This window comes from Astatotilapia calliptera, chromosome 10 (assembly GCF_964374335.1).
Source record: "Astatotilapia calliptera chromosome 10, fAstCal68.1, whole genome shotgun sequence".
NCBI lineage: Eukaryota > Metazoa > Chordata > Actinopteri > Cichliformes > Cichlidae > Astatotilapia > Astatotilapia calliptera.
In genome coordinates, this window is record NC_137431.1 from 34,497,004 (window position 1) to 34,523,801 (window position 26,798).

Below are 26,798 nucleotides of genomic sequence, written 5' to 3' on the forward strand. Positions count from 1 at the left end.
GCCATACTTGCGTTCTGTGATGTTGTCATTTCTTGTGCTCAAGGAGCTGATTTCTGAGAACTCACGACCGCAGTGTGCCTCCCCGAGATGTATCCAGTCTGCAGTCAGAGATCTTATTCTGAGTGTTCACAGCAGCCGTAGCCTCTCCAAGATCTTCTCCGTGCTGACTCAATGAGCCCATTTTGAGAAACTCACGCCTCATCCCATCGTTTCAATCCCAGCGGGCAGCCTTGTGGGGGTTTGAACAGCCGGTTCCGCTTCCTTAATTCTTCGATAAGTCAGGGCCAAGCCAGCTCCGATCAGCCAGAACCCTGTTACCATGGTTCCAAATAGGTAGATATCTTCAGCACTCAGGCTCACCCGAGCCCAGACTTCTCGTTGAGAAAGGGGTGTCAATTGCATTTAGGGACCAGTTGATCAAATCCATAATTCCTCTTTTAGGTTTTAGAGAGCAGACTGTGAGAGAGTGTTCCAGGGAAAAGTAAAAACACAAGACAAGACAAGGACATAAGCAGGGAAGCTAAGGGAGAGGAGGAGGAGAAAAGTGCGACCGCCTTCATCAAGAGCAAGAGCAGTGTTTTTAAACTATTCTGTTAATAAGGTCGCTGCTGTCAGGTCTAATATTTCTCCATCCTCCTCCCAGTATCACACTGACACGTTGCTGATACCTGCTCCTCTGTTACTCCTGTCACCTTACAGGACGTCAGTGTCTGCTTGGTCAGATGAAACTGACTTCAAGCCACCTCGATGTACTTCATCATTTTTCATTAGTGTGTTTGACTCTATTGGCCTCTGTATTCTGGAAATAATGAATACTTCTCTTCATACTGGCTCAGTTTCCAGCTATTGTAAACAAGCTGTTGTTGAACCAGTATTAAAGAAACCAAATGTGGACCCATCTCTTTACAGTTACAGGCCAATATCAAAATGACTGTTGGTGTCAGAGATCTTGGAAAAAACAGCTGCAGAACAACTTAACAACTTTTTGGAGAAGAACAATGTTCTGGACATTTGCACTCCACTGAAACCGCTTTGCTTAAAGCATGTGGGGACACTCTGATGGCAGCAGACTCTGGAGAGTACATCGTTCTGGTTCTGTTGATCACAGCATCCTGATAAATAGGCTGAAGGACTTGTTTGGGATTACTGGTGTTGTTTAAAATGGTTTATGTCGCATCTATCTGAGAGATCCTTTACTGTCTGTATGAATCAGGTGCTGTCTGAAGCATCAGTTCTGCCTTCTGGGGCACCTCAAGGATCTGTTTTAGGTCCGATTCTCTTTTTGCTGTATATCCTCCCTCTAGGCCACATTATCAGACGTTACAATAATGACCCGTACCGGGTTTAAAACACGTGGGGATCGAGCTTTTCTGTCTAGACTCTGCTGACTCCTTTAAAAAGCAGCTGAAGACATTTTTATACAAACGGGCTTTTAATTAATTTTAACTTGCATGTCTGATCTTATTGTGAAGCACTTTGTGATTTCTATCTGTGAAATGTGCTATATAAATACATTTTACTTACTTACATCACTGAAGCTTAATTAAAAGTAGCCCCTCCCACTGTCAGCGATGTCACAGAGGAGACACACACGAGAAATGTTTTCCATATTTAGAAAGCCATGTTTACATCGCTCTGATGCTGTAAAACTCAGAGCTGAGGCACCTTCAACAAGCTGCTGCAGAAAACTGACCATCAGACTTACATCACGAGGAGCTCCGCCCATCCGTGACGTGCTTCGTCTGATTGGCTCCAGCGAGGAGCTTCAGAGATCAGGACGCGACTCGCCGTGTGAGGACAGACTGAAATAGCCAAATCTGAACAATTTCACTCATTTTTCATGCTTTTATTGTTTAAACAACAACAGGAAACATATTGATCAATAAGAAAACAGATGATTGGTGCCGTGTGACAAGCACGTCACATGACCTTATGTGTGTTTGTCACAATAAAAATCTGACGACCGTCTTCAGTTTGACGGCTTCAGGTCACGTGTCAGACAGGACGTGTTGTCACGAGTCCCTCGCTTGTCACATGACAAGACATCAAACGAAAGTTTAAAACTTTACAGGGAACTTTCGTGGGTGTCTAAAGGGGCGGGGTCACCTGTGTCACTGTGGATACTTATAGGTTAACTCTGAAAAAACAACCTATCAGAATAAAAGCTCGCTGTATCTGTAGGCAGCAACTACACCTGCTGCACACCCGGAGCTCTGTGATTGGAGCCTTTCAAAGCAAAGTGTCCAATCAGAGATACGCTCCTGCTTCCTGTTATCATCCTGCCTCCAGGCGGGTGGGTGGGACCTCAGGGGCAGTACTCATAGTCTCCCCCATCTTCTCCTCTACCTCCATCACCGCCGCCGCCATCGCTACTGCCACCATCGCTACTGCCACCATCGCCGCCATCGCCGCCATCACCGTCGCTCTCCATCTGGTAGATGTTGTCCACGGTGGAGCTCTGCAGCTGCAGAGTGGACGCCGTGGAGCTGAACTGGACCTGCTGACCCGGGCCGACCTTCTCCTGAGGGCTGAGACAGGAGAGCATCAGTTTCATCATCACAGCGACTTCCTGTGGACAGTGAAAGACTTCCTGTAGAGAAGCTCCAGCTTCTCATTAGACATGTCAGCTTTAAAACCTTTGAGATGAATTTGAATAAAAAACGATGACTGATCTTAAAGTAACCATGGCAGCCGATCGACTGTGTCGGACACGTTTGATCATAAACTGGTGACCTGACACTGTCGCCGATGATCGTTTATATTTCTGCTGCGTGGATCCGTTTCCTGCTTCATAACGAGTTTGATTTTCCAAAGTAAAAGCCTCAAACTTTAAAAATGAGTCCCAGCAGACTCTGAAAGGTCACAGAGTTACGCTGGTTACGCCGTGCTTCAGGCTGAGTGGTCATGTGACCCTCTAATTCAGGCTGTGACATTTCAGCGCGGGGCGCTCGGCCGGGCGAGGATGAGGAGGAGGCAGGGTGTAAACCTCAGAGCTTCCTCTCCTCGCTCGCAGCTTCTGGTAAGCCGAGCAGCAGGGAACCGAAACTCTTGCGGTTGGTGGGCGGAGTCTGCAGCGGGCTCACGGGTGGAGCTCCTGATGCTGGTCGTACATCACCCGGACCCCAGGAGATGTGAAGAGCGTTGCTATGGAAACAATGATGATCTCAGGTGTTCTGCAGATGTGCCGCAGCTGTGCGCTCCACCTGCCTCACTTACACGTATTTAAAGTTTATTCAAAGTTTTTATGGCTGCACGACCACAACCTCAACTTCCTGTTTCCTGTCGTCTGGTCACCGTTCATGACTGTCACACGTGCATAAAACATCCTCGAGTTCCTCTTTCTGCTGCGACCCTGCGACTGCGCTGGAACATGGCTGCCAGCCCGCTGCACACAGCCTCGGCCGTGACGCTCCGCCTTTCTGCTCCGGCGCTGTGACAGCAGCGTGGACACATCTGGGCCCGTGGGCCTGCGTGCTGGGCTTTAACGATCAGGCTGCTTCGTTCTCGCTCAGCATCTCAACGCCACCTGAAACCTCCTGCTCAGCTCGCCTTCGTTTGAAATCGCCCGCGTGGTTTGTGGGTTTCTTTATCTGTGAGTTTCAGTCTGAGCGCGCTCAGTCGTGAGAAGACGCTGCCAAGATGATCGCAGCGCGCCGAAGGCCCGCGAGCCGAGACCCCACGAAGGTCAAACCTGACTCAGGGTTCATCAGCGGCGATCGAGGCGCTCAGACACGGCGTTTATTCAGAAAACAGGAAGTTCACTCACGTGCTGACGAGCTGCTTCAGTCTTCTCACTGCAGAGACACAAACGACGTGATGAGGAGCTCGCCGTGCGTCACAGAGTAAAACACAGTTCAAACTAATAAATGTTTCCTGCATCACTGAGGGCGGGATTAAGAACCCGCTGCCACACCGACCATGGTCGCCGTCCTCGATGTTTCGAGGCCGTGAGAACAGACGGGTTTATTCTCGTACTCACCGGCGACGACGAGTCCACCGAGCGTGAGCAGAAACACGAAGACCAGCAGGACGGCGATCAGAGGCGCCATCGTCTGCGAACCCTGAAAAACACGACATCACCGTCACAGCGAGGCCCGCGTCTGCTCAAACACTGACACTTTATTAGGAACAGCCAATCACTGCTCAGACTGATGTTCAAAACCTACAAAGAAACTGTCAGAGCGAGACATCAAGTCATAATCTGACTTCATCATCTTCATCATCAGGGTCTATAAACAGTCTGGTTTTACTTCCTGTTTAACTTATCTGCTGATATCGATCCACCAATCACAGCGAGGGTGCACTGTGCAGTCTGTTCAAATAATATTTTCATTGCTCAGAACATCAGTGTGGCGCTCGTGCTGAGCTTCGTCTTCGTGTGGCGGTGGCGTCACACGTCTCACGTTTCACAGCGTTCGTTCGTTTTCTCACCTCGTGGCTGCGCTTCACACCGGAGGAGGCCGTCAGGGGGCTTTCTGTGGAGGTCACATGACCTGCGGACGTGAAAGCAGACATTTTTAGGACAGCGTGTCAGCAGCAGGATGATGTCATAGCGCTCTCATTTGACCCTGACACGTCTGACTGTACGAAACCCACGAGACACAAACACAGAGGTCGTCCACTGCGGCGTCGTCGATGTTCAAGTGTCCAATAAAGTTAACTGAAAACTTTACACCTGCACTTCCTCTGACTGACACAGACGCTGCTGGTCTCTGTAGGTCATCGTCACCTTCATCACCCGTTCACCTCAGAGCTCCTGACTGGATTATCTGAGTTCATTTGAATTTCTCCTTTTTCCTGCTTTCAGATTCTGTCGCTACATCAAACAGATTCACGGCAGCTCTGTCGTCACCTTCAGTCGGAGAGGACGACGTCGACTCTGTGGGCGTGTCTGTCGTGCGGGCCGTGGGAGCGTCTGAAACAGATCAATGACATGAACACAACGAGCATCAGAGCTGACTCCGAGTCTGATCAGCTGTAAATCAACATCTGGATCTCACAGATGTGCTTCTCTGAGCTGCTGTCAGCGACATGAACGAGTCGTCCTCAGAGAGCCGCTGATGGTTCAGGACGATGATCCCGACACGTGAGCTCGGTCGAACCTGCAGACTCACCTGTGGCGACGCTCAGGTCAAAGTGATGCTTCTCATCGTTGAACCAGCCGGGTATCTCCACCCTGCAGCCGTATTGTCCAGCGTCTCCCTCTGTCAGGTTCATGATGGTCAGAGACACGTCTCCGTCCTCCAGTCGGCCCAGCAGCTCATACCTGCTGGAAGCTCTGGTTAACACTCTGAGTCCATCTGTGGAGATCAGCTGATTGGAGCACTTGTTGAACGGTATGTCTCCTCGCTGCCAGCACGCTGACAGAGCGGCGTGATATTTCCTGTCATATTTACAGGGCAGAGTGACGTCCTGACCTGTGTGACCTTTGACCCTGCTGCTGTCACATTCACAGACTGGAAACAGAAACAGAGGAAAGCTTTGTTACATCAGATCCAAACTCTGCTCAGATCAGGTCAGACTATCGGAGAGGTCACCTCTGACCTGAACTCTGACCCTCGCTGACCTCGGCCTGTAAGCCTGCAGGAGGTCAGCGGGAACGAGCCCACGTTACAGCTGTTACAACACCAGCAGCTCGTCCTCAGACCTCTGCACGTCTCTACCACAGAGACTCAGCCCTGTCACGAGTAATAACCACAGCAGCTCCTCGTCTTTACTCGCTGCAGTCTGAACAAGACTCATCCTGCAAACTCAGGCTAAAGCTACAAAAGTGCAGAAGAAGAACGCAGCAGTGACATCAGAGCGGCTAAAGTTTCTGTGTTTACAGAGTTTCAGGGAAAGAGAGCCAGCAGTTACCTGAGAGCAGAGCGAGCAGCAGCCTGAGCTTCATGACGGAGCTGAATGCGCCTCAGAGCAGCTCCAACAGCTGCTGACAGCCACCACAGCTGCACGCTGCAAGAAATGAAGTGACGCGTAAAAACCAGCACCACACGCTGCTGCGGCAGGAGCATCACACACAGCAGGCAGGGACCAATCAGAGAGCAGCTCTCGGTTTACTGTGCTCAGTCAGACGAGTCTGTTTTTACTCTGATTACTTACACTACTTTGGCTTTTACAGATCATATGTGATGATTTATGATCACATGACTGTCGTTACTCGTGTTTATTTCATTGTTTTATAACCTGATGACGTTTTTATCTGCTGAACTAAAATAATAATTCTGGTTTATTCATCATCAATAACATGCAGCTCGTGTTCTCTCGTGACTCCTTCCTAAAAACCTTCACCTTTTACAGATATGATGATTCCACGCGGTGGGCGGGGCTTGGAGGTAAACTGCGGCGGTTCAGCGACGACAGAGTTGAACCCACAGCTCAGTGTTTGCTCCCGCAGGTCTTTCATCACCGATCACGTTCATAGTGTTGAATATCACATTTCATATCAAATATAAAGCCCGAGTCATGTGACCTGTTATTGTAATGACAGAGAATTTGAAACATCCCAGTTTCCTTGAGAGTGATTTGTGTTCACACGGTAACAGGATCAGGACGACTACACACTGAGGCCACGTCCACACCGGCCGGATAGATCTGAAAACGGCGTCCACGCTAGCGTTTCCAGTCGTTTTCACAGAGCCGTGCGTCCACATTGAAACGGTCCAAAGCACAAACTCAAGTGAGAATTAAAGATTTGAAGGAAAGCTGTCTGCAGCACAGATCTGTAACAGGGCCGTCAAAGCTGAGAGCAAACAAAACAGCTGCTGTGTAGTGTCCTCCGCTTGATTTGGTCACGTGACTGCATCACATGACTAAAATGCATCATCGTTTTAGAAAGTCTGCGTGTTCGAGTGTCCACACTGCGACGACAGCTCCGTTTTGAAATGTACTCGTTTTCAAAACGCTGCGTTTCTCCTTGAGGAAAACGCCGTCTCAGTGTGGACGGGAGGCCAAACGTTGCGTTTTTAAACAGAAACGTGTTTCATTGTGGACGTAGCCTCAGCCACAGAGTCTGCAAACAGTCCAGAACTACTGGAGAGACACTTGTGGGAGGTTTAGTCCTAAGGAAGACGTCACTGAACCGTGGACAGGAACAAACAGAGGTCTCAGGTGAGCTGGACAGACGCCTGCAGCCAGACTGAAGGACGAGCAGGACAAAGGTCCTGCAGGCTGAAGCGTCCTTCGGCCAGACGAGCTGAGACGCTGCTCGTGGTTGGAGGAAGACGGCAGAGGCCACGCCCCCGCAGTGAAGCACGGTGGTGGCAGCATTCTGACTCATCGGGGTGTTTGTGCTTTCATGTCTGGTTTTAGCATCAGCACAGTGGAGCTACTGTGTACCAGAGATGCAGATCTAAGCCAGCACAGACCACTGGTTCTCTTATTTTGAAAGGTCCTGATCCTGTGTTGTTCCTTGTGTCTGACTTCCTGCTGCTGGGTGGAGAAACCCCTGACAGATGTTTGTTTCACTGCCGTGCTTTGAATGGAACCAGTGATGTCGGCCATGACAGCATCACACAGTGTGTAAGAAACACCAGGATGTGACTGTGGGTGATGTAACCTGAGATCTGAGGGTCAGTTTCTCTAAACGTGAGATTTCAGTTTCCTGCGCTGACCCACATTTCTACACATGTGAGGGAGGGAACACCATCAGCATCCACCACAGAGCTGTTTGTTGTGTGGTTGGAGAGCAGTGGTCACCATGGTTTCCTGTTTGCAGCAGCTGATGGAGGCTGTTTCCTGTGACTACACCCTGGATGCTTTCACTTCCCTTTTTCACCTCTGACAGCCCGCTGTAAGAAATATCTGCAGCTGGACTCATGACACATATTTTAAAGAAAGATTTTTTCAGCCTCCAGAAATGAAAAAAGGAAATAATTTGCTTCATTTTTATGTTTCATTAAAATAAAAACATTTTCCTGTGGGAGGTCGTAGCTAGGGCCGGGTTTTTATAATCGATTCATCGATTAAAATCGATTCTGGCTCGGATAACGTAAAATCGATTCATTAAAATCCTGAATCGATTTTTTAATATAAATTTATTTTGCCCGAAATGCCAGAATCTCAGGTGACATCTCACAAAATTTCAACAACCACCAAACAGCTAAGACAGTAAATGAGAGCAGGAACACGGATTCTGCACAAAGACGTAAACACACAGCGCGACCCGCGGATCAGAATCAGTGAGATGTCGCCTTTCTCACAGTCGGGGCTGAAAGCCGACAGCTGCTGATTCTGATCTGTCGGCGCTTTGTGTTCACGCCCTTTATGCGCTGATTCTAAAGCTGTTAGTTTGATGTCTCTCCAAACAATATTGACCGAACCAGCAGCAGAAGAAGATCCAAACTACGCTTCACATGAACATCGTCATGAATTCACTCTGACTTTTACTGTTTTGCTTCCACCAGGATGCACAGCTCTCTCTCTCTCTCTCCCTCTCTCTCCCCCCCCTCTCTCTCTCTCTCTCCCCCCTCTCTCTCTCTCTCTCTCTCACCCCCTCTCTCTCTCTCTCTCTCTGTACTTCAAGAACAGTTTCCTTTTCTTCATTATTCGTTTGCTTGTTACGCACAAGTCCGGGACCAATAAAGTACACTTTCTTTCTTTTCTTTCTAAATGTACTGATCTGAATTATAATATTTCTGACTGTCAAAATTTCCCAGATTTAAATCGAATCGAATCAAATTAAATCGAATCGTGGATCGAATCGATTCGGGACCTTGTGAATCAGAATTAAATCGATTCTAGAAATCAGTGACGATACCCAGCCCTAGTCGTAGCGTCTCACACACTGCAGTACCACCTTTGACCACAGCAGGGAACCCCGGCGCTGTTGTTACGTTTCTCAGGTCCGCGCCGGGTTCACGTCTGGGTCTAAAATGTGTTCTGGTCACTGAGTTACGACGTGGATCTGACAAAGAGGGATCATTCATGTGAGACGTGTCTGTCACTGATAAATTCCAACCTGCACAGCTGCCTGTCAGGGAATCGAACCCCCGTCTATACGTGACACACACAAGGTTTAGGGCTGGCCAATAACAGCAGGTCTGACTTGATCCAGCTTCATAAAGTCTGTGCTCAGCTTCGCAGCCTGATGCTCGTTTTTTTCCACTTGTTCCGTCACGTTACACAAAACGTGCTGATGGAAAGGCTGCCTGAGAACGTCTGCCCCCGTCCCTTCTTCAGCCCGCAGGCCGTACGTTTGACATCTCTGCCCACCCGTCAATCTGAGTAACCCTCTTCACTCAGGCCACTCCCACACAGTCAGGGAATCGAACCCCCGTCTCCCACGTGACCGGCGGGAAGACTCATCACTAACGTTCCCTCTAAGCTGCGCGCAGTTGCAGTCACGTACTGTTGCACGGTCTCTGCGCACAAAAACCGAACCTGCATTGAAATTAAAATAAACACGTAAAAAGTCTGTTTTGCAGTGTGAGTCAGCGAGTGACCGGCTGCTCCAGCCAATCACGCGATTCACATTCGTATATACGCAGCTAATCTACGTCGTTGACGGGCTCTGACAGCGTCCTCATGTGCCGACGCCGGCGTTTTAGCAAAGCGGCTGATGTGGAGTGAAGCCACGTTAATGACAACGTTTTAGGAGTGACGGCGGTGTTACGATGTGCCGGGAGTCCGCTGTTCTTGACCTCGCTGTCTGCTGTGGAGCTGGCGGGTCACAGACGTCTCTGAAAACATCGGAGCGCGTTTGGAAATATGTGATATCTTGATAAATCGAGCAGATATGTGAAGTTTACACAGCTACATTCTCGCTTGAAAATAACTTAAAAGCTTATTTTGTGACCCAGAAATATTTAAGAGTTTTTAGCCTCGCTCGTCCACCATTGCAGCGTTTGAGTTTTTGGATGAAATGCATTCTGGGATATTTAGCTGTACCAAGTCCACACAAGTCACCAGTAGGTGGCAGGTGAAGTGTCTTGCCCAAGGACACAACGACCCAGACTGTCCGAGCCGGGGCTCGAACAGGCAACCTTCCGATTACAAGACGAACTCTCAACTCTTGAGCCACGACCGCCCACAGCAGCGGTGAGTGTTCCCACCTCCTGCTCTTTGTAACTTAACGCCATCTTTCCGTTTTTGAGTTTTGGACATGATTGTGGAGGATATCTTTGCAGCAAGTAAAGCTACCGGAAATGTACAACCCCACGCCCGGCCTCAAACCAGGAAGTTAGCATTTTCTCGTGCACAGGGTCTATTTATACATAAAGTTTCAGCTGCGCTCTGATCAGCTGATCTGAAAAAGACTCAAATGAAAACACTGAACATCTCCAATGAAATCTTAAATTTATCATTTTCAAATCATCCAGAAAAGAAATTGAAGAAGAAGATCCAGAGCGTCCACAACACAAAGACTGTCACAGTTTGTGGCATTCAGGTGTCACATAGTACAAGCTCCAAGCAGCTGTGATGGAGATGCCGCACTTCCTGAGACACAGTTTGATGCCCTGAACAATACACAAGCGAAGAAAGCCACGCCCCCCACCACCGACCAGACCATCTGTCTGCCTGCAGCGTGAGATCTCTCACTGCTGCTGGACCAGACAACATCCCAGGTCGCGTGCCGAGAGACCGCGCTGATCAGCTGGCCGATGTCAGACATTTTCAACTCATCACTGAGCCAGATGATCGTCCAGCGTGCTTCAAGTCCACCACCACAGTGCCAAAGACATCCTCAGGATCCTGCCTGAATGATTACCCGTCGCCCTGACCCCCATCATCATGAAGTGCTTCGACAGACTTGTCATGGCACATGTGAAGAGCGACCTGCTCCGCTCTGGACCCGCTGCAGTCTGCACACCAGCCCAACAGGTCGACGAGGATGCTGTTTCCACTGCACTTCACCTCCGCCTCAGTCCGTCCGAATCGTCAGGCTGAGCACAGGAGCTCCTCAGGGCTGTGTTCTCAGCCCTCTGTTGTTCACCCTCCTCGACTGCGCCGCCCTACACAGCTCCAGCTACATCAACAAGTTCGCTGGCGACACAGCCGTGGTTGGTCTCATCAGCAACAACGACGAGTCAGTGTACAGATGTGCGGTTCAGCAGCTGGCGCTCTGGTGCAGTGAAAACAACCTAACACTGAATGTGAACAAAAGCAAGGAGATGATCGTCGGCTTCAGGAAGACTCGCTCCACCCACACACCGCTCAGCATCCACGGTTCCACGGTAGAGACTGTTAACAGCACTCACACGGACTCCTTTCCCTCCTCCCATCCAGGGGGCCCGATCATCCAGACTGCGAGACAGCTTTTTCCCACAAGCCATCAGCATCATGAACTCACCACCAGCTCTCCTGCTCCCCCACACACGCACACGCACGCACACGCACACGCACGCACACGCACACACACACACACACACACACACGCACACGCACACACACACACACACACTCCGTTAGCTGAGTCTATGTGCTCCACACCACTGCTCTGTGGACAGGCTGCTGCACTGGTCACTTTAAACCACTGTTAACTGTAAATGTTAAATTATAATTTCTCTCAGTCCTCTTAGTCTGAAGTGTATATTTATTTTCTTCTTTTATTTCTGTTTATTGTTGTTTTTTGTCCTGATGTAACCGGATACAGCAGAGATGACAATAAAGTTTGACTTGAAATGATAAAGAAATTATTAGTTGATGAGTTTGTGATCGATCGTTAAGTGCTGATTATTTTGACCTCATTCTGATTTCTGTGTGGTTTCACTTTTATGTTGTTTTATTATTCTTATAAAGTATAATGAACTCGTTTATTTTACTCTGTGAAGCCAATTTTATTCTAACACAGTTTTTCACTGACTTTTCTTTCAGTGATTAACTGTATGTTATTTTCTCCACCTGGTGTTTCTGTTTCTCCTGCTGTCTAATGCTGGGCTACACTGCGCGATTTTTTTCAGTCGTGTTATTCAGCTTCTGCTCAAACTGCACGATTGACTCGCAGGGTTAGAAGTTCATAGGTCACGATGCTCTGATGCGACCCGAGTCACACTGTGCGTCCATAACATGAAGCTTATCGCTCTCCCTCTCTGTCTCACACACACACACACACACACACACACACACACACACACACCACCAGCTTTGCTAAATTGCTGATGAAAAACATGATCAGCTGTGATTGAGCAGCGATGTAAATCCAACTATTTTCACGGTCGTTGTGGTCGTGATCATTTTGTGAGGCCACAAAAGTTGTGCCTCCGTCGCTTGTGTCCCGATCACAGGCTGCACCGCTGCTCCGTCTTTTTCGCTGACACTTGTGTTTGCGCGTGCGCAGTGTGAGAAGCTGCGCTGACACCCTCACGACGGTCGCGAGGATTTCAAATCAAGCCATTGATGATCGGGAGCTGGTCGTGAGGTGTTAATCGCGTCTCGTTACCCCACGTATACGACACGACGCACGATGAAGGCCAAAATCGGGCCGATCGCCAAAACGGTCGCACGACTCAAAACGGGCCAAACGTCGCACAGTGTCTGCCCAGCATTACGCGGAGCTTCCACAGTGTGTTTGTCCAATAAAAACAAGAGCCTGTTCTGGTCTGTATGTGTGAATCACGGAGGTGAAAAAGATTTTCTCCCCGTCGGGGAATCGAACCCCGGTCTCCCGCGTGACAGGCGGGGATACTCACCACTATACTAACGAGGAGTAATTCTTTTCCTAATCCTGCAGTACTCGTTTTATCCACAACGTGTCTTACCTGAACGTGACCATGACATAACTACGATGGTCGGCCTGCCCCCTGCTGTCTGACAGCAGTACTACAGCTGATCACAGCAGGAGGGGACATTTCGACAGTTTAGAAATCGTTTCACTTATTAAGAAACCAAACAAACAAAAACAAAAAAGCAAACATGCAACCTCATAAAAAGATAACGGAAGTGAATAAAAACAATAAAACATGTAAAACTAACAGGTGTTTTCTGTACCTCGTGCCTGACGTGGACAGGTGTCTGCAGCCTGCATGGCCATGAGGCTGAGAGCTGTGCTGCTAACAGGCTCAAATAATATGAGATCAGAGCGTGGGGCAGACACCTCAAACACTCCACCCTCTCCGACTGACCCACAGCTGTCCTGCTGATGCTGACAATGGAGGCTCTCCTGCACACTCTGGTATTGGAGCTGCTGCTGTGACATGCTCCTCTCACAGGGAGCTGCTGCTCACTGGAGATTTCCTCATGTTGGACCATTCCCAGTAAACCCTGGAGCTGAAAACCCCAGCACAGCAGCCTGCGTGACGTCAACAAACCTGTTCAGCCATCTTTGTCCTGATGGTCGCTCTGAGCTCCACATGAGCTGCTGCTGCTGTGGGACAGGTGTACCTAATAAAGTGACAGCTCAGCGTGGTGAGACCTGAGCCAACGTTTTTACTGTTATCAGCAGCTTCCTTACAAAGTTCTGCAAACTGTGTGAAGCACAAGAACAAGGAAACAGGCAGAGCAGCCACTTTATTGGGTACACCGTTAGTCCAAATATTTAATCAGCCAATCACAGGCCTGCTCTCAGCATTTAGGCGGGTAGACATGTGGAGATGACCTGCTGGAGCTCAGACCGAGCATGAGGCTAAAAGCTGACTGAAGGTACGTTGTTGATGATGTCAGACAGGCGGAGTCAGTTACCTGAGTTACACTGAGTGACTTCTTCACTGTTTACATGAAAACTTTATTAAACACATTAAGCACAGTCTGACGATGGAGTTTATTAACAAACATCGCTCCTGTCACAGCTCACAGAGGACACGTGTCACTCAGGGGCGAGGGCGTCCACCTGTGACGTGAGTGACATCACTCCTGAGGTGAGTGCAGCAGATTTATTTTGCTTCTTGTGCAGAGAACGTTCGACTGAGGCTTTCCGAGATGTTCCAGATGGGAATTCAAACACTTTCATAATCAGGTCGGTGTCACACGGCGCTGCTCTCCTCCTCCTTCTCTGATTGGTCTGGCCTCCTCTTTGCTTCCTGTTTGGACCTCCAGACTCCTGCAGGAACACAAACACACTTCCTGTCACAGATCCAGGCTTTCTCTGAGTTCAACAAAAACTAAACCTCAGTCAGAGATAACGGGGTCAGGGGTCAGGGTGGTGGTTGTCAGCTTTCAGGCCCTGAATGAATGTGATTGGCTGAACAGGTGTGACAGTGTGTAAATGATCAACGATGAGCCCGAGCTGACCCAGTGTTAGTCTCAGCAGTTATGCAGATGGAGTGTTTATAATGTTGGAAACCTGCAGTCAGCTGAGACATCAACACAGAAGTGTCTATGCTCATGTCTCGACAAAGCAGCAGCTTTACAAGAGTCAATAATGGAGGTGAAGAACATCACGCCTCCCGGTCGGGGAATCGAACCCCGGTCTCCCGCGGGGATACTCATACTGTGCAGTACCAGCTGTGACCACTAAATGACTGCATGTATGTGGGTGGCGCTGTTTACCACTTCTCCACAGTGAAGGTTTATTGTGACCACAGCTGCAGTACCGCTTTCAACCACAACGTGAACGTATAGGAGAGTGGCGCTGTTTCACAGGTTCGACAAAAACGAAAAGAGAAAAACATCAAAAACTGTTTTTAAATGTGTGCAAGCAGTGTGTGTGTGTGTGTGTGTGTGTGTGTGTGTGTGTGTGTGTGTGTACTGACTGTAAGCTGCGGTCAGCAGCAGAGCTGGGATGAAGACGAGGGAGGAAGCTCTCACTGTGTTTCCAACAAACGTCTGCAGAACGTTTACCTGCTGCTCAGCTGACTGTCAACAAACAAACAAATACAAATAAAAACAAACAAAGAAACACATAACACATCAACACATAAACATGAAGTGTTTGTACCTGAACCAGAGCCACCACTGGCTGCGTGGTGTCGTCTCCTGTGATGTCACTTCCTGCCTCCTGGGCGATGTGACCTGGCCAACAGATGATGCTTGTTTACGTCTGACTTGACCGCACTTTGTGTTCAGATTTAAAGATGCTGAACATGAGGACGTCACGCTCACAGGGTCATGGCTGTGACCTCACGTTAGCAACAGCTGCAGGGTAACGCCGCGTCACACAAACAGCTTCCTGTACTGACAGCATGAAGCATCAGCGAGCAGCTTCTTGAAGCTCCAAACGAACACTAAAATATAATTTCTCTTCCTTCTCTTTCTTTAAGTCCGAACTCAAAACTTACTAGTTCAAAATAGTTTATCCCACATAACCTCTCCACTCGGCTATTTTAAATGTGTCTTATGTCTTATTCTTTTATGATTGTGTAAACTGCTGGCTTTTATGTTGCTTTTTTCATTACTGTGTACAGTGACTTTGAGTGCTCTGAAAGGCACTTTCAAATAAAATGTATTATTATTATTATTATTATTATTATTATTATTATTAATGACCAGCAGGGGGCGACTCTTCTATGAGTGTAAAGACATGCAGTGAGAAAGAGAACGGTACCTGTGGTGGTGTGCGGTGCGTTCAGGTCCCCGTCTGAGAGCTCAGTGTTTTCTGTTACGGCCACAGAGCGAGCTGCAGGCGAAAGACAAACAAACACTTTGAGGTTTTCATGTTGTTTTCAGCGCTCTGAACAGGCGTGTGTGGACGTACGGCTGCTGAGGATGATGAGGTGGACAGTGAAGGTCTGGTCGTTGAAGAGTCCGGGCACCTGAACTCTGCAGTGGTAGAAACCCGAGTCTGACGGCTGTGAGTGGAAGATGGACAGAGAGGAGGAGGAGGCAGACACAGAGTACCTGCACAGGAGGGACGAAGGCCGGTTTTACTCCACATGCTGACAGGAAGCTACAGTCTGCTCTGATGGGACGCACACCTGCGCTCACCTCTGTGACTTCCTGTAGGTGATGCGGGCTGCAGCGCTGTTGATCACAGCGTTGTGGCAGGTGAACAGTGAAGGTTTGCCCCGCCCCCAGCACACCTCCACTCCGCCCTGTTTGCCCGCCCCTGTGCGACACGGCAGCATCACCTTTGTCCCGACGTGGCCCACCACTGTCTCCATGGTGACCGCTGACACACAGGTCAGCGCTGACAGGAAGACAAACACAGGAGTGAGTTAAAAAGACACCTGATGATGTCAGAGCGGACAGCCGATACTGGAAACCATCATCACCAGTCTGACTGAAGCTGCTGCTCCAGCAGACACGATGTCACGGCTCGCCGCTGAGCGCCGAGGCTTCCAGACGAGCTGCAAACACTGAGAGTCAGCCCCAGAAATCAGAAACGGTTTAAAAACGAACAGCAGGAAGAAAGAATGTGAGCCGTGTTTTTTTGAACTCTTATTCATGAATATTCAGAGCACGCAGCGGCAAACCGAGCGAGCTTTCAGACAGGTAAATGGCCTGCATTTGTATAGCGCTTTACACTACATTCAGTCATCCACACATTGGTGATGGCAGCTACATTGTAGCCACAGCCACCCTGGGGCGCACTGACAGAGGCGAGGCTGCCGGACACTGGCGCCACCGGGCCCTCTGACCACCACCAGTAGGCAAACACGGGGTTAGTATCTTGGCCAAGGACATTTGGCATGCAGCCAGGAGGCAGCCTGGGATCGAACCACCGACCTTCTGATTAGTGGCTGACCTGCTCTGCCACCTGAGCTACAGCCAGCCATGCCGTGACAGGTGCGTCACGTTCTTCTGTCAGGTAATAATCACGGAGCCGTTTTACCGCAAACACACAGAAAACGTATCATCTGCAGATACGAAGACCTCACGGCGACCTGAGGAGGCGGGGTCGTGACCTTTCAAAGCTTTGTGGTCTAATTTGTCTGCTTCACTCATTTTAGGGTCAGAGACAGAAATCTGTTTTCCTGGCTGCTGATGGTAACGTGAGGCTGCTGTGGAGAAACATTCAAACGTGTCAATCTGAGAAACCTCACTTTCATACTCAGGACCTTTGATCGCTCATAATTACAGGAGATGTTAGCATGAACACATTTAAGCTCAGCTTAACACTGACAGCAAGGCCACGCCCCTTTACATCCAGGAGGATTTTTTTTCTATCCGGTTGTTCAGTCTGACGTCACTGGCCGTGTCTGGGTCTAAACTCCGCTGCAGGTCCATACATCAAACGATCACTATGGCATTACTGAGAGTTGAAAAACTGTCTAAAGTCTTTCATCTTTAATAAAATGATCAGCGTTCTGCTCTACCAGGTGTAACAATTGAGTTTAACATCCAGGCATCCATGAAAACGGAATTTATGACATTTAACGGAGTTAGAAGTTAGCAGGGAGTTAGCTCGCTAGCTTCTATCTAAATACAATATAGCATGTCCTGACTGCGGGGTTTTGGAAACAAATTAAAACGTACAGCTCTGTTATCACTTCCAGCATAAATGAAGACAGAAAACTAAACAGCAGTGACGTTTGTAGGGTTACTGAAGTTGGGCTAGCTGGTATATAATGATGTGCTACGTGACCGCTAGCGACACAGCTATGTTAGCATAATATAAACAAGCTAACTTTTTTTCCACTCGATAAAAGTTAACGTGAGTGTTCTCGGTGGTCAGGAACAAATGTAATCGCATGGCAGGATGCTGTAAAAGGACCAAACTTCAGCCAGGAGAACAACTGAGATAATCCATCCACAATACGAGGTTAGTCATTCATATACTGCTGCATGGGCTGGGCTGTAGTTACATCCTAAGGTTTTAAAAACTGAGCTTAAATAAATGATTAGTGGTAATAAAAGCCGAGGGAGCTCAACAGTGATCACTGACTGTTTTAGGAGCTTTTTGAGATTAAATAGAAGAAAATACAAAACATTAAACATGTTAACAACACAAAAGCCATATTAAACGCAGACTACTTTAGACCAGGAAGTAGGATTCGTCGCGTCATCACTTAACGACCGGATAACAAACTTAGAGGTTTGATTTGACCAATCCGAGGACAGCTTTGGGATCATTTCAAATCATCAATGGTTTTATTGGCTCTCTCACCCCAACCAATCACAGCAGATGGCCCCGCCCCTCCCTGAGCCTGGTTCTGTTGGAGGTTTCTTCCTGTTAAAAGGGAGTTTTTCCTTCCCACTGTCGCCAAAGTGCTGCTCACAGGGGGTCATATGATTGTTGGGTTTTTCTCTGTATCTATTATTGTACGAGCTACTGTGCAATATAAAGCACCTCGAGGTGACTGTTGTTGTGATTTGGTGCTGTATAATTAAAGCTGAACTGAACTGATTCAAGCGTGTCCACTGACGACCTGCAGGTGTGAGGTGTTTGTGGTCCGTCCAGCGCTCTGTCTGTGGTCTCATCTTTCCCACAGTCTGGAGTTTCTCTTGGTAAAACTTTAACACTTCGAGTTTTCCAAACAACAAAAAGTCCTGACAGCACCAGGTCCTCCTTAAATGACTGCTGTGGCCTCCGTCTGTAAACTCACTGCTTTCAAGAAGCGTCCGTGTCGCGTTGGACACATGAAAAGTTTGATCCTGACAGATTTTCTCCTCGGCTGCTTTAATTCCAGACTCTGACTTTTCTGTGAGGATCCAGGTCCAGCAGTCTCAGACAAACATCCACAGCCCAGAGGAGCTCTGAGCGACCCTGACCTACAGGTTACACTCACCTGAGAGGACGCAGACAGCGTGCAGCGGCGGCAGCATGGTGGTGTTGTTCCTGCTGCAGACAGACAAATGGATGAGCAGTCAGATGAGTCAGTTGTCGCTCTGACTTCCTCTTTCCACTCAGTTATTCATAGAGTCGTCTCGCCGGCACAAAACAGGCCGGAGGTCAGCAAACATGTTTGAGATGAGCCGTCGCACCATCAGAGCTCCACGTCGCTCCACCCCATGTCTCCATGTCAGAGCGTGCTCACGGCAATACTACGGACAGCATGGTCAGCAGGTTAAAGCTCACCTGACAATGACCTTTCACCTTTCATCAAACAAATGTCAGTTTTGTTTTTTGTATCTTTATTCTGAACAACAACAGAGAAAAAAAGACAAACAAACAAAGTCAAACAATAATCACAAATAACTCAGCAGGAAGAAGCATCGGCTTATTTAACCCCACCCCCCTGTTTCCTAACTAACAGTAAGTAGTAGTCGACACTTTTTCTTCCTGTTACGTCCATCAGAAATATATTTATTTAAAACAACTTAAAGATATATATACACTCATGTAAACATACTCACACACTGGTGATGGCAGCTACATTGTAGCCACAGCCACCCTGGGGTGCACTGACAGAGGCGAGGCTGCCGGACACTGGCGCCACCGGGCCCTCTGACCACCACCAGTGGGCAACGGGTGAAGTGTCTTGCCCAAGGACACAACGACCGAGACTGTCCAAGCTGGGGCTCGAACCGGCAACCTTCCGATTACAAGACAAACTCCCAACTCTTGAGCCACGATCGCCCCGTATAAGTTGCAGTAAGTTGCAGATGTATGTCAGTGGCTCTGAGATTCCTTCTATGACCTTCTTTACAATCAGTGCATGTTTTATATTTACATGTTTACAGTCTCAATGATTCCTTTTCCCACTGCTGTGAGGAACATTTCTCTGCTGATGGCAGTGACTCAGGAATTCGTTCTGTCAGATTTGGTCCAATATTTGCAGAATCATTATTAAAGCTTTGACAGCATCAGCAGCTTTTTCCATTATGTTGCCAATATCAGTAAAATATTGTTTGCAGTGAGCTGTAACTCTGCTGGCCTGGTTTCGCATTCTGTTTAGAGTTTAAAGATGTTTCCTGTCAGTTTATTTCTGCTGCTGTTGATCAATAATCAATCTATCAATAACAGTGAATTATTTTTAAGGTGGAACTTTAAACATTTGGACCTGAGCAGCATCATCAGGTGTAATGTGCTGTACTATTCCTTGTTGCTTCATGGCAGCCACACTTGGTTGTGATTTCTGTGCTCTTGAGCAAAGAACCAGTTTTAAATGGTCTTTAGGCTCAGTGTTAGCAGCAGGTCCACCTGAGTTATGGCTCAGATTTACAACAAAACTCCCCAGCTAGCTTAGCTATTCATTAGAAAGCTAATGCGCTAACAGCTAACATGTTAGCATTAAGCAAAGTAAGAAGAAGCTCTTGAGCTAGCTAGCTTAGTCCAAGCTAGCTTGCCCACACACCTTGTCTTACCTTCAGTCTGGTGTGTCGCAGGTGAAGGAAGTCACAAATTGATGACAACGCAAATCCACGAAGCGAACGCAAGTGAGACGCAGCGAGCTTTAGAGTTTGTTTGTTTTGTTTCCTTTTAGTTGTTGTTTAGGTTTTTATTTTGTTTATTAGCTTGAAGGTTTTTAGTTTGGAGTTTATTGGTTTGAGTTGTTGCATACCTGCAGTGGGAGTCGAACCCACGCTGTGATGCTGACGCTCCGGGCTGGATGTAGCGTTGTTCCCTCGTGGACCATCTTCAGCGCTGATGAAGCCTCAGCAGGATGAAGCCTGATGCAGAAAACAGACTCGGGTCCTTCACTACACACCTGCACACAGTCTGAGCAGGAAAACAAGCCTCAGCACAGAAACTGAGCATGAAGGCTGCGTCACCTGTGGAGGAGGAGTCCATGTTTGGTGCTGGTATGAGGACCAATCAGAGCCTCTGAGGTGACGTGCAGCTCTCTGTGGTTCACACTGCTGTTAGTTCAGGTTCAGGCTGGACTGAAGTCTTCAGTGGCTCAGCAGGTAAAGCAGCTCCCCCTGCAGTCATGAGACCACAGGTTCAACTCTCACAGCTCCCTGTTCTCTTCATGTGGGGACGTGTCCAGGTGTGCTCCGCCTCTCGCCCTGCTGGGTGAGGGTCGTGTTACGTTCACTGAACTCCAAACTCTGCAGGATTCATTGACGATGCGCTCCCGCCCGGCCTCCCGCCTCCTCCGCCCGCAGTCATCTCCGTGTTACCCAGCAGGTGGAGGCTCGCCTCTCGCGCTCAGCCGCAGCTCAGATTTAATTCATGCTGCCGAGACGTTCACAACAACAACACGCCGCCTGCTGAGGAGGAGAGGGAGGTCAGAGCCTCGTTAACCCGGCGGAGACGGAGGGAAATCAGGTCGACCTCGTTACCCGCTGATGTCACTTTATTGGTGGTTGCCATGACTGCGACGATGATGGAAGCAGCATGTTTGTTTCTTTCAGTGTCTGAGACGAGGAGACGACACGTCCGTCTCCATCCGACCTGCTGATTCTGCAGCTGCTGCCATTAAACACCAAAGAAGAAGACGCACGGGGACGTGATGTCATTAAAAAAGCTCCAATGAAACACTTTGCACAACAAATGAACTCTTTAACCTCAAAAAGCAACGCGTGAGAGAGTTAATCTGATATGAATCGTGTCAAAGGTCACGACCCGAGAGGAATTCAAACCCACAACCCGACCACGGCCTGAAACCTGGAGCAGGAAACCAGCATCGACCACAAAGACCAGACCAGGAAGCAGAGACAGAGAATGAAACTGTGATGAATGAATGTGCCTGAAACTCTGAGCTCCCTGCTGCTGATCACAGATCAGCTTTAAAACTGAGTCAAATGCTGCGCGTGCGTTCAGGTTAAAGCCGTCTCTGACCCGTGAGCGAGCTGGCGTCCAGAGGCAGGCTCTCAGCTTAATGAGCACGAGATTAGCATCGGCGTCGACGCCGTGAGCTAATGTGAGCACGGCGTCTGTGTCAGGCGTTTCTATGACAGCAGGTGTGAGTGAAGAGCGTGCAGCCGCACTCATTATGTCTTTATGAGACACCATTAGCACATAATCAGTGTACACGACCCCACAGAGTACTCTGATTACACTCTGTTCCCACAGAGCAAATGGAAGAAACAAACCGCACAGTGACGTCTGTGGTAGCTGTGAGCTGCACTCAGACCTGCTGGATCCAAGGTCAACGTATCAGGATATCTTTAATGATCTGGCTTCACTGACAGTGTGACGCCGAGGTTCATCCTGCTGCCTCGGGGTCGAAGGTCACAGGGTTCAGGTTTCGCTCTGACCCTTTCTGCTCTGTCTGTAAGACTGATGAGGACAGGCTGCATTACTCCACCTGTCCGGTTGTTCTCTCCTCTCAGAGGCGATGGTGTGCGCTCTGTGATGTAGGACGATGCAGTCCTCGCCCAGGCAGACTTTAAATGGACGGATGTGGGAACAAACATCCACCTCCGCTGCGAGCAACCACGCTATCCCGCCTCGCCCTGGTATTCCTGGACCAGGAGGCGGAGCTCGGCGTTCTTCCTCCTTCCCGGGGTCAGAGCTGCAGATGGTCCCAGCGGGTTTGTTTGGCATCCGCCTTCTTTCATAAAAGTTTTGTTTTGACGGGATGATCGACTCCACCTCCAGCATCGTTTGGACATGAGGATGAAGATGTGAACGCCTGCACAGAAGACGAAAGAGGAAACGTCCCCCGTTAATGAGGTGGTTGATGCGTGCACGTGTTTGCACTGTGACCATGCACGGGGAGGCCCCGCCCACTCACACTGCTACAGGGACCAGAGAGTCAGTCAGGATGTTCCTGAGCTAAGAGCTAAAGGGCGGCGTTGCCATAATGAGCCTCGTCCCGCCCCCTGATGTGGAGCACTGCTCATAACATGGAGTCTGTTTACGTGTCACAGCTGACATGACCCTGAGCCTGACTGTAACCCTAAAAACACGGTTTGAGTCTCAAACTGTTGGTCCCCACAGAGATATGAAAACACGCACACGCACACATCAGAGGCCTGCTGTAGGAGGGAACAGCTTCAGGATGTAGAAGGTGAGTCTCTATTTTTCGCTCTTCACCCACAGACTTCCTGCAGGAACATTTGAGAGTTTGGCGGTTTGAGTGTTTCAGGTGGGGGCGATAAGACTGCAACACGATTCAAACCCACGCACACACACACACAGACACACACACACAGACACACACACACATAGTCACACACACACAGACACACACACGCTGAGGGATGAAGATGTCCTAAAACTGCTACAGAGTAGGAGTACTGCAAACACACACAGACAGTAATGCTGGACGGGTTCAATAAAAACAATCTGATAGTAATAAAGTTTATTTACTCAGGCTGTCCCTGCACACACAACAGTGACTGATTTTACTCATTAATTGGAATCAGTGTGTGACGTCATCAAACAGTCCCGATCAAAAGTTCTGAAAATGTCAAAACATCCTGTTTTGCATGTTTGGATCTTCACAAGGTTGCAACTCGAGCTGCAACATGAAACAAGAAGAACCGAGAGTGAGACAGAGCAACGCTTACACTGAAGCTGGCTGTTTTACAGCTGATGCCTTTAAAAGGCCAAATCTGTGCAAAAATGTGGCTTCGTTGTCCTTTCCTGTCAGGATGCTCCCTGTTTGAACGTGGTCGGGTTGTTGAACCGCATGAGCTGAGGTGTTTTCTACACTCCACAGTGGAGGGGGTGGTTTTTCCTTCAGTGGAACATCAGGAGGTGCAGGGCTGTCAAACAGCTGCTGGCTGTGTCCAGATGTTGCAGAGAACATCCCTCCTGACCTGGCCCTCGTCTGTGTGGTAACCACTGGGTTTATCAACGGGACAACGCTACGACTTCTTCCAGGAGAATAACATCACTCTGTTGGACCATCCTGCGTGCTCCCTGATCTAAACCCAACTGAGAACCTTCAGGGATGGCTGGTGAGCGAAGTTTACAGAAATGGACGACAGCTCCAGACAGTAGATGCCTTCATGCAGCCCTCTTCACCATTTGGAGAAATGTTCAATTCAATTCAGTTCAATTTTATTTATATAGCGCCAAATCACAACAAAAGTCGCTTCAAGGCGCTTCATATCGTACAGTAGATTGTACAATAATAGATACAGAGAAAAACCCACCAATCATATGACCCCCTATGAGCAAGCACTTTGGCGACAGTGGGAAGGAAAAACTCCCTTTTAACAGGAAGAAACCTCCGGCAGAACCAGGCTCAGGGAGGGGCGGGGCCATCTGCTGTGATTGGTTGGGGTGAGAGAAGGAAGACAGGATAAAGACATGCTGTGGAAGAGAGACAGAGGTTAATAACAGATATGATTCAATGCAGAGAGGTCTGTTAATACATAGTGAGTGAAGAAGAAACACCCAATGCATCATGGGAATCCCCGGCAGCCTACGTCTATTGCAGCATAACTAAGGGAGGATTCAGGGTCACCTGGTCCAGCCCTAACTATATGCTTTAGCAAAAAGGAAAGTTTGAAGCCTAATCTTGAAAGTGGAGATAGTGTCTGTCTCCTGAATCCAAACTGGAAGCTGGTTCCACAGAAGAGGGGCCTGAAAACTGAAGGCTCTGCCTCCCATTCTACTTTTAAATACTCTAGGAACAACAAGTAGGCCTGCAGAGCGAGAGCGAAGTGCTCTAATAGGGTGATATGGTACTACAAGGTCATTAAGATAAGATGGGGCCTGATTATTTAAGACCTTGTATGTGAGGAGCAGGATTTTGAATTCTGGATTTAACAGGAAGCCAAAACAGGAGAAATCTGCTCTCTCTTTCTAGTCCCTGTCAGGACTCTTGCTGCAGCATTTTGGATTAGCTGAAGGCTTTTCAGGGAGTTTTTTGGACATCCTGATAATAATGAATTACAGTCGTCCAGCCTGGAAGTAATAAATGCATGAACTAGTTTTTCAGCGTCACTCTGAGACAGGATATTTCTAATTTTAGAGATGTTGCACAAATGGAAGAAAGCAGTCTTACATACTTGTTTAATATGTGCGTTGAAGGACATGTCCTGGTCAAACATGACTCCAAGGTTCCTCACAGCGTTACTGGAGGCCAAGGTAATGCCATCCAGAGTAAGAATCTGCTTAGATACCATATTTCTAAGCTTTTCAGGGCCGAGTACAATAACCTCAGTTTGATCTGAATTAAGAAGCAGAAAGTTAGCGGCCATCCAGGTCTTTATGTCTTTAAGACATAAAGGTGATGTTCCCATCACCTCGTGGAAACGCTCGCATCGAGTATACTGCAACGAGTTTTTGCAGTGGTCACCAATAATGTGGAGCTCCTCATTACTGAGTTCATGTTTGGAGCTTTGGTTTCTGTTTTCGGGGCGACCGTGGCTCAGGGGGTTGGGAAGCATATCTGTAACTGTAAGGTCGCCGGTTCGATCCCCGGGCACTCTGTCCTGATCGTTGTGTCCTTGAGCAAGACACTTCACCTGCCGCCTACTGGTGTTGGCCAGAGGGCCCGATGGTGCGATACGGCAGCCTCGCCTCTGTCAGTCTGCCCCAGGGCAGCTGTGGTGAACCAGTGTGTGAGAATGAATGAATGAATAGTGGCATTGTAAACCGCTCCATTATTATTTTGGTTTATTTGGAGGTGTGGTCCTAAACGTCTGATCAGCTGTAAAACAGCCAGTTTGTAAGCGTTGCTCTGTCTCACTCTCGTTTCTTCTTGTTTCATGTGTTTAAATCACATCAGTAACACAAACGATGTTCTCTTTTTTCACACAGTAAAAAAAGTTCTTCCCTTCTTACAGTGGAGGCGCCGTGCTGTGGTTTCGTCACAGTGCTGTTTCCTTATAATGTGGAAAAACTGACTCGTGGTTAAAATGTCCCTTTTTCCCAAAGACGTCTCAGAGATGAACGTTTCACATCAGGGCGGGTCACAGGGTGGAGGCGTGCCTGCTCTCACCTGCTCAGGTGAAGCAGCAGCAGAGCAGAGGAACTGAGCAGTCCACAGGCCACGCCCCCAAAATAAGAAACATTTTTTAGTCGCTAACAAAAACCAAATATATAAATCAAATGTAAATATTTGATCCTTTACATCGATGTTGTGTTAGATTTTCACCCTCAGCACTTCCTGTGTCTGGACTCGGGGTGATGTCATCACTGAGGAGGAGCTCGGTGAGAGACACCTGGACCGCGCACCATGATCCATGGGCGGGGCTTCAGATACCACACGTGGCCTTGTCCCTTACAGGTCACCAGAGATGGGCAGTAATGCATTACTGTAATCGATTACTTTTTTCAAGTAACGAGTAAAGTACGAGATTACTATTGCAAAAAACGGTAATTAGATTACTGTTACTTTCCCATAAGCACGCTGCGTTACTGCGTTACTAAAACCGTGATTTCATTTGCGAGAGTGTCTCCTGACAGTGACGTAACCGAGTGCGACGTTCGTGGCAACAGCTGTGTGCAGATCAACAATGGATCACATATCGAGTGCAGGAGAGAGTATGAGCGTGCAGCGTTTAAAGCGTGGAAGTACTCACATTACTTTGAGTTTGAGTCCATAAAAAGTGACAAAAACACTAGCGTCCTGCATGGGAAGAAAACTTTTTTTTTACAACGAAAAACCCCTAAACCTCCGAGCGAGCACCGAGTGCGCTGCCACGGGAGTGTGACACAGAGAAACTCCCGGACCCTCCCACTGATGGCTGCGGCTCACCTGCACCGGGGCAAACATCCGGCTGTCCAATCAGAGGATGTTGTGTATAGTCTAACTTTTGCTTGATGCATAAAGTTAAAAGATTCAAACTAATAAAACAAGTTTTAAACAGAGACGTTTTCATTTGATTACATGTATATGATGGATGATGCAGAAACAGTAGAACTGGGCTGAAAGATCTATCACTCTGTTACCTATTCAGGTTGTAAAAAAGTAACTAAGTAACTAAATAACTAAGTAACTAATTTCTTTTGAAAAAAAGTAATTAGTTACTGATTACTTTTTTCAAGTAACTTGACCAATACTACAGGTGACCTCCATCATTGGCTGCCTGAGACTCGGGTGGAGTTCAGGTGTGTCGGCACCTGTGAGGACTCACATAGGTCACGGCCGTCTACCTGCTCTTCCTGGTCCACCTCCCTCTGATGGGTCAGGCCCCGCCACTCATATCAAACGCATCGATTGATTGGATGTCAGCGTGTATCTTTGTTGCCTGGC

At 48.3% G+C, this 26,798-nt stretch overlaps 2 protein-coding genes and 1 non-coding gene across 3 annotated transcripts; all 3 read right to left on the reverse strand.

The window, feature by feature from the left end:
• Positions 1–1,831: 1,831 nt before the first annotated feature.
• LOC113031050 (CMRF35-like molecule 2) lies at positions 1,832–6,086 on the reverse strand. The gene is made up of 7 exons (XM_026182911.2): positions 5,857–6,086; positions 5,115–5,456; positions 4,853–4,915; positions 4,432–4,493; positions 3,980–4,061; positions 3,767–3,794; positions 1,832–2,528 (listed from the first exon to the last, which is right to left on the reverse strand). The coding sequence occupies exons 1-7, from the start codon at positions 5,888–5,890 to the stop codon at positions 2,306–2,308; spliced, it is 834 nt and encodes a 277-aa protein (XP_026038696.2). The 5' UTR covers positions 5,891–6,086; the 3' UTR covers positions 1,832–2,305.
• Positions 6,087–12,571: 6,485 nt separating this feature from the next.
• Positions 12,572–12,643, reverse strand: trnad-guc (transfer RNA aspartic acid (anticodon GUC)). The gene has a single exon. It is a non-coding gene; the product is annotated as a tRNA-Asp (tRNA).
• Positions 12,644–13,636: 993 nt separating this feature from the next.
• LOC145431513 (hepatitis A virus cellular receptor 2 homolog) lies at positions 13,637–18,604 on the reverse strand. The gene is made up of 7 exons (XM_080307398.1): positions 18,540–18,604; positions 15,796–15,997; positions 15,566–15,708; positions 15,416–15,487; positions 14,810–14,883; positions 14,625–14,727; positions 13,637–13,972 (listed from the first exon to the last, which is right to left on the reverse strand). Exons 1-7 carry the CDS (start codon positions 18,574–18,576, stop codon positions 13,896–13,898), a joined length of 708 nt encoding a protein of 235 aa, XP_080163524.1. The 5' UTR covers positions 18,577–18,604; the 3' UTR covers positions 13,637–13,895.
• Between the last annotated feature and the right edge of the window lie 8,194 nt (positions 18,605–26,798).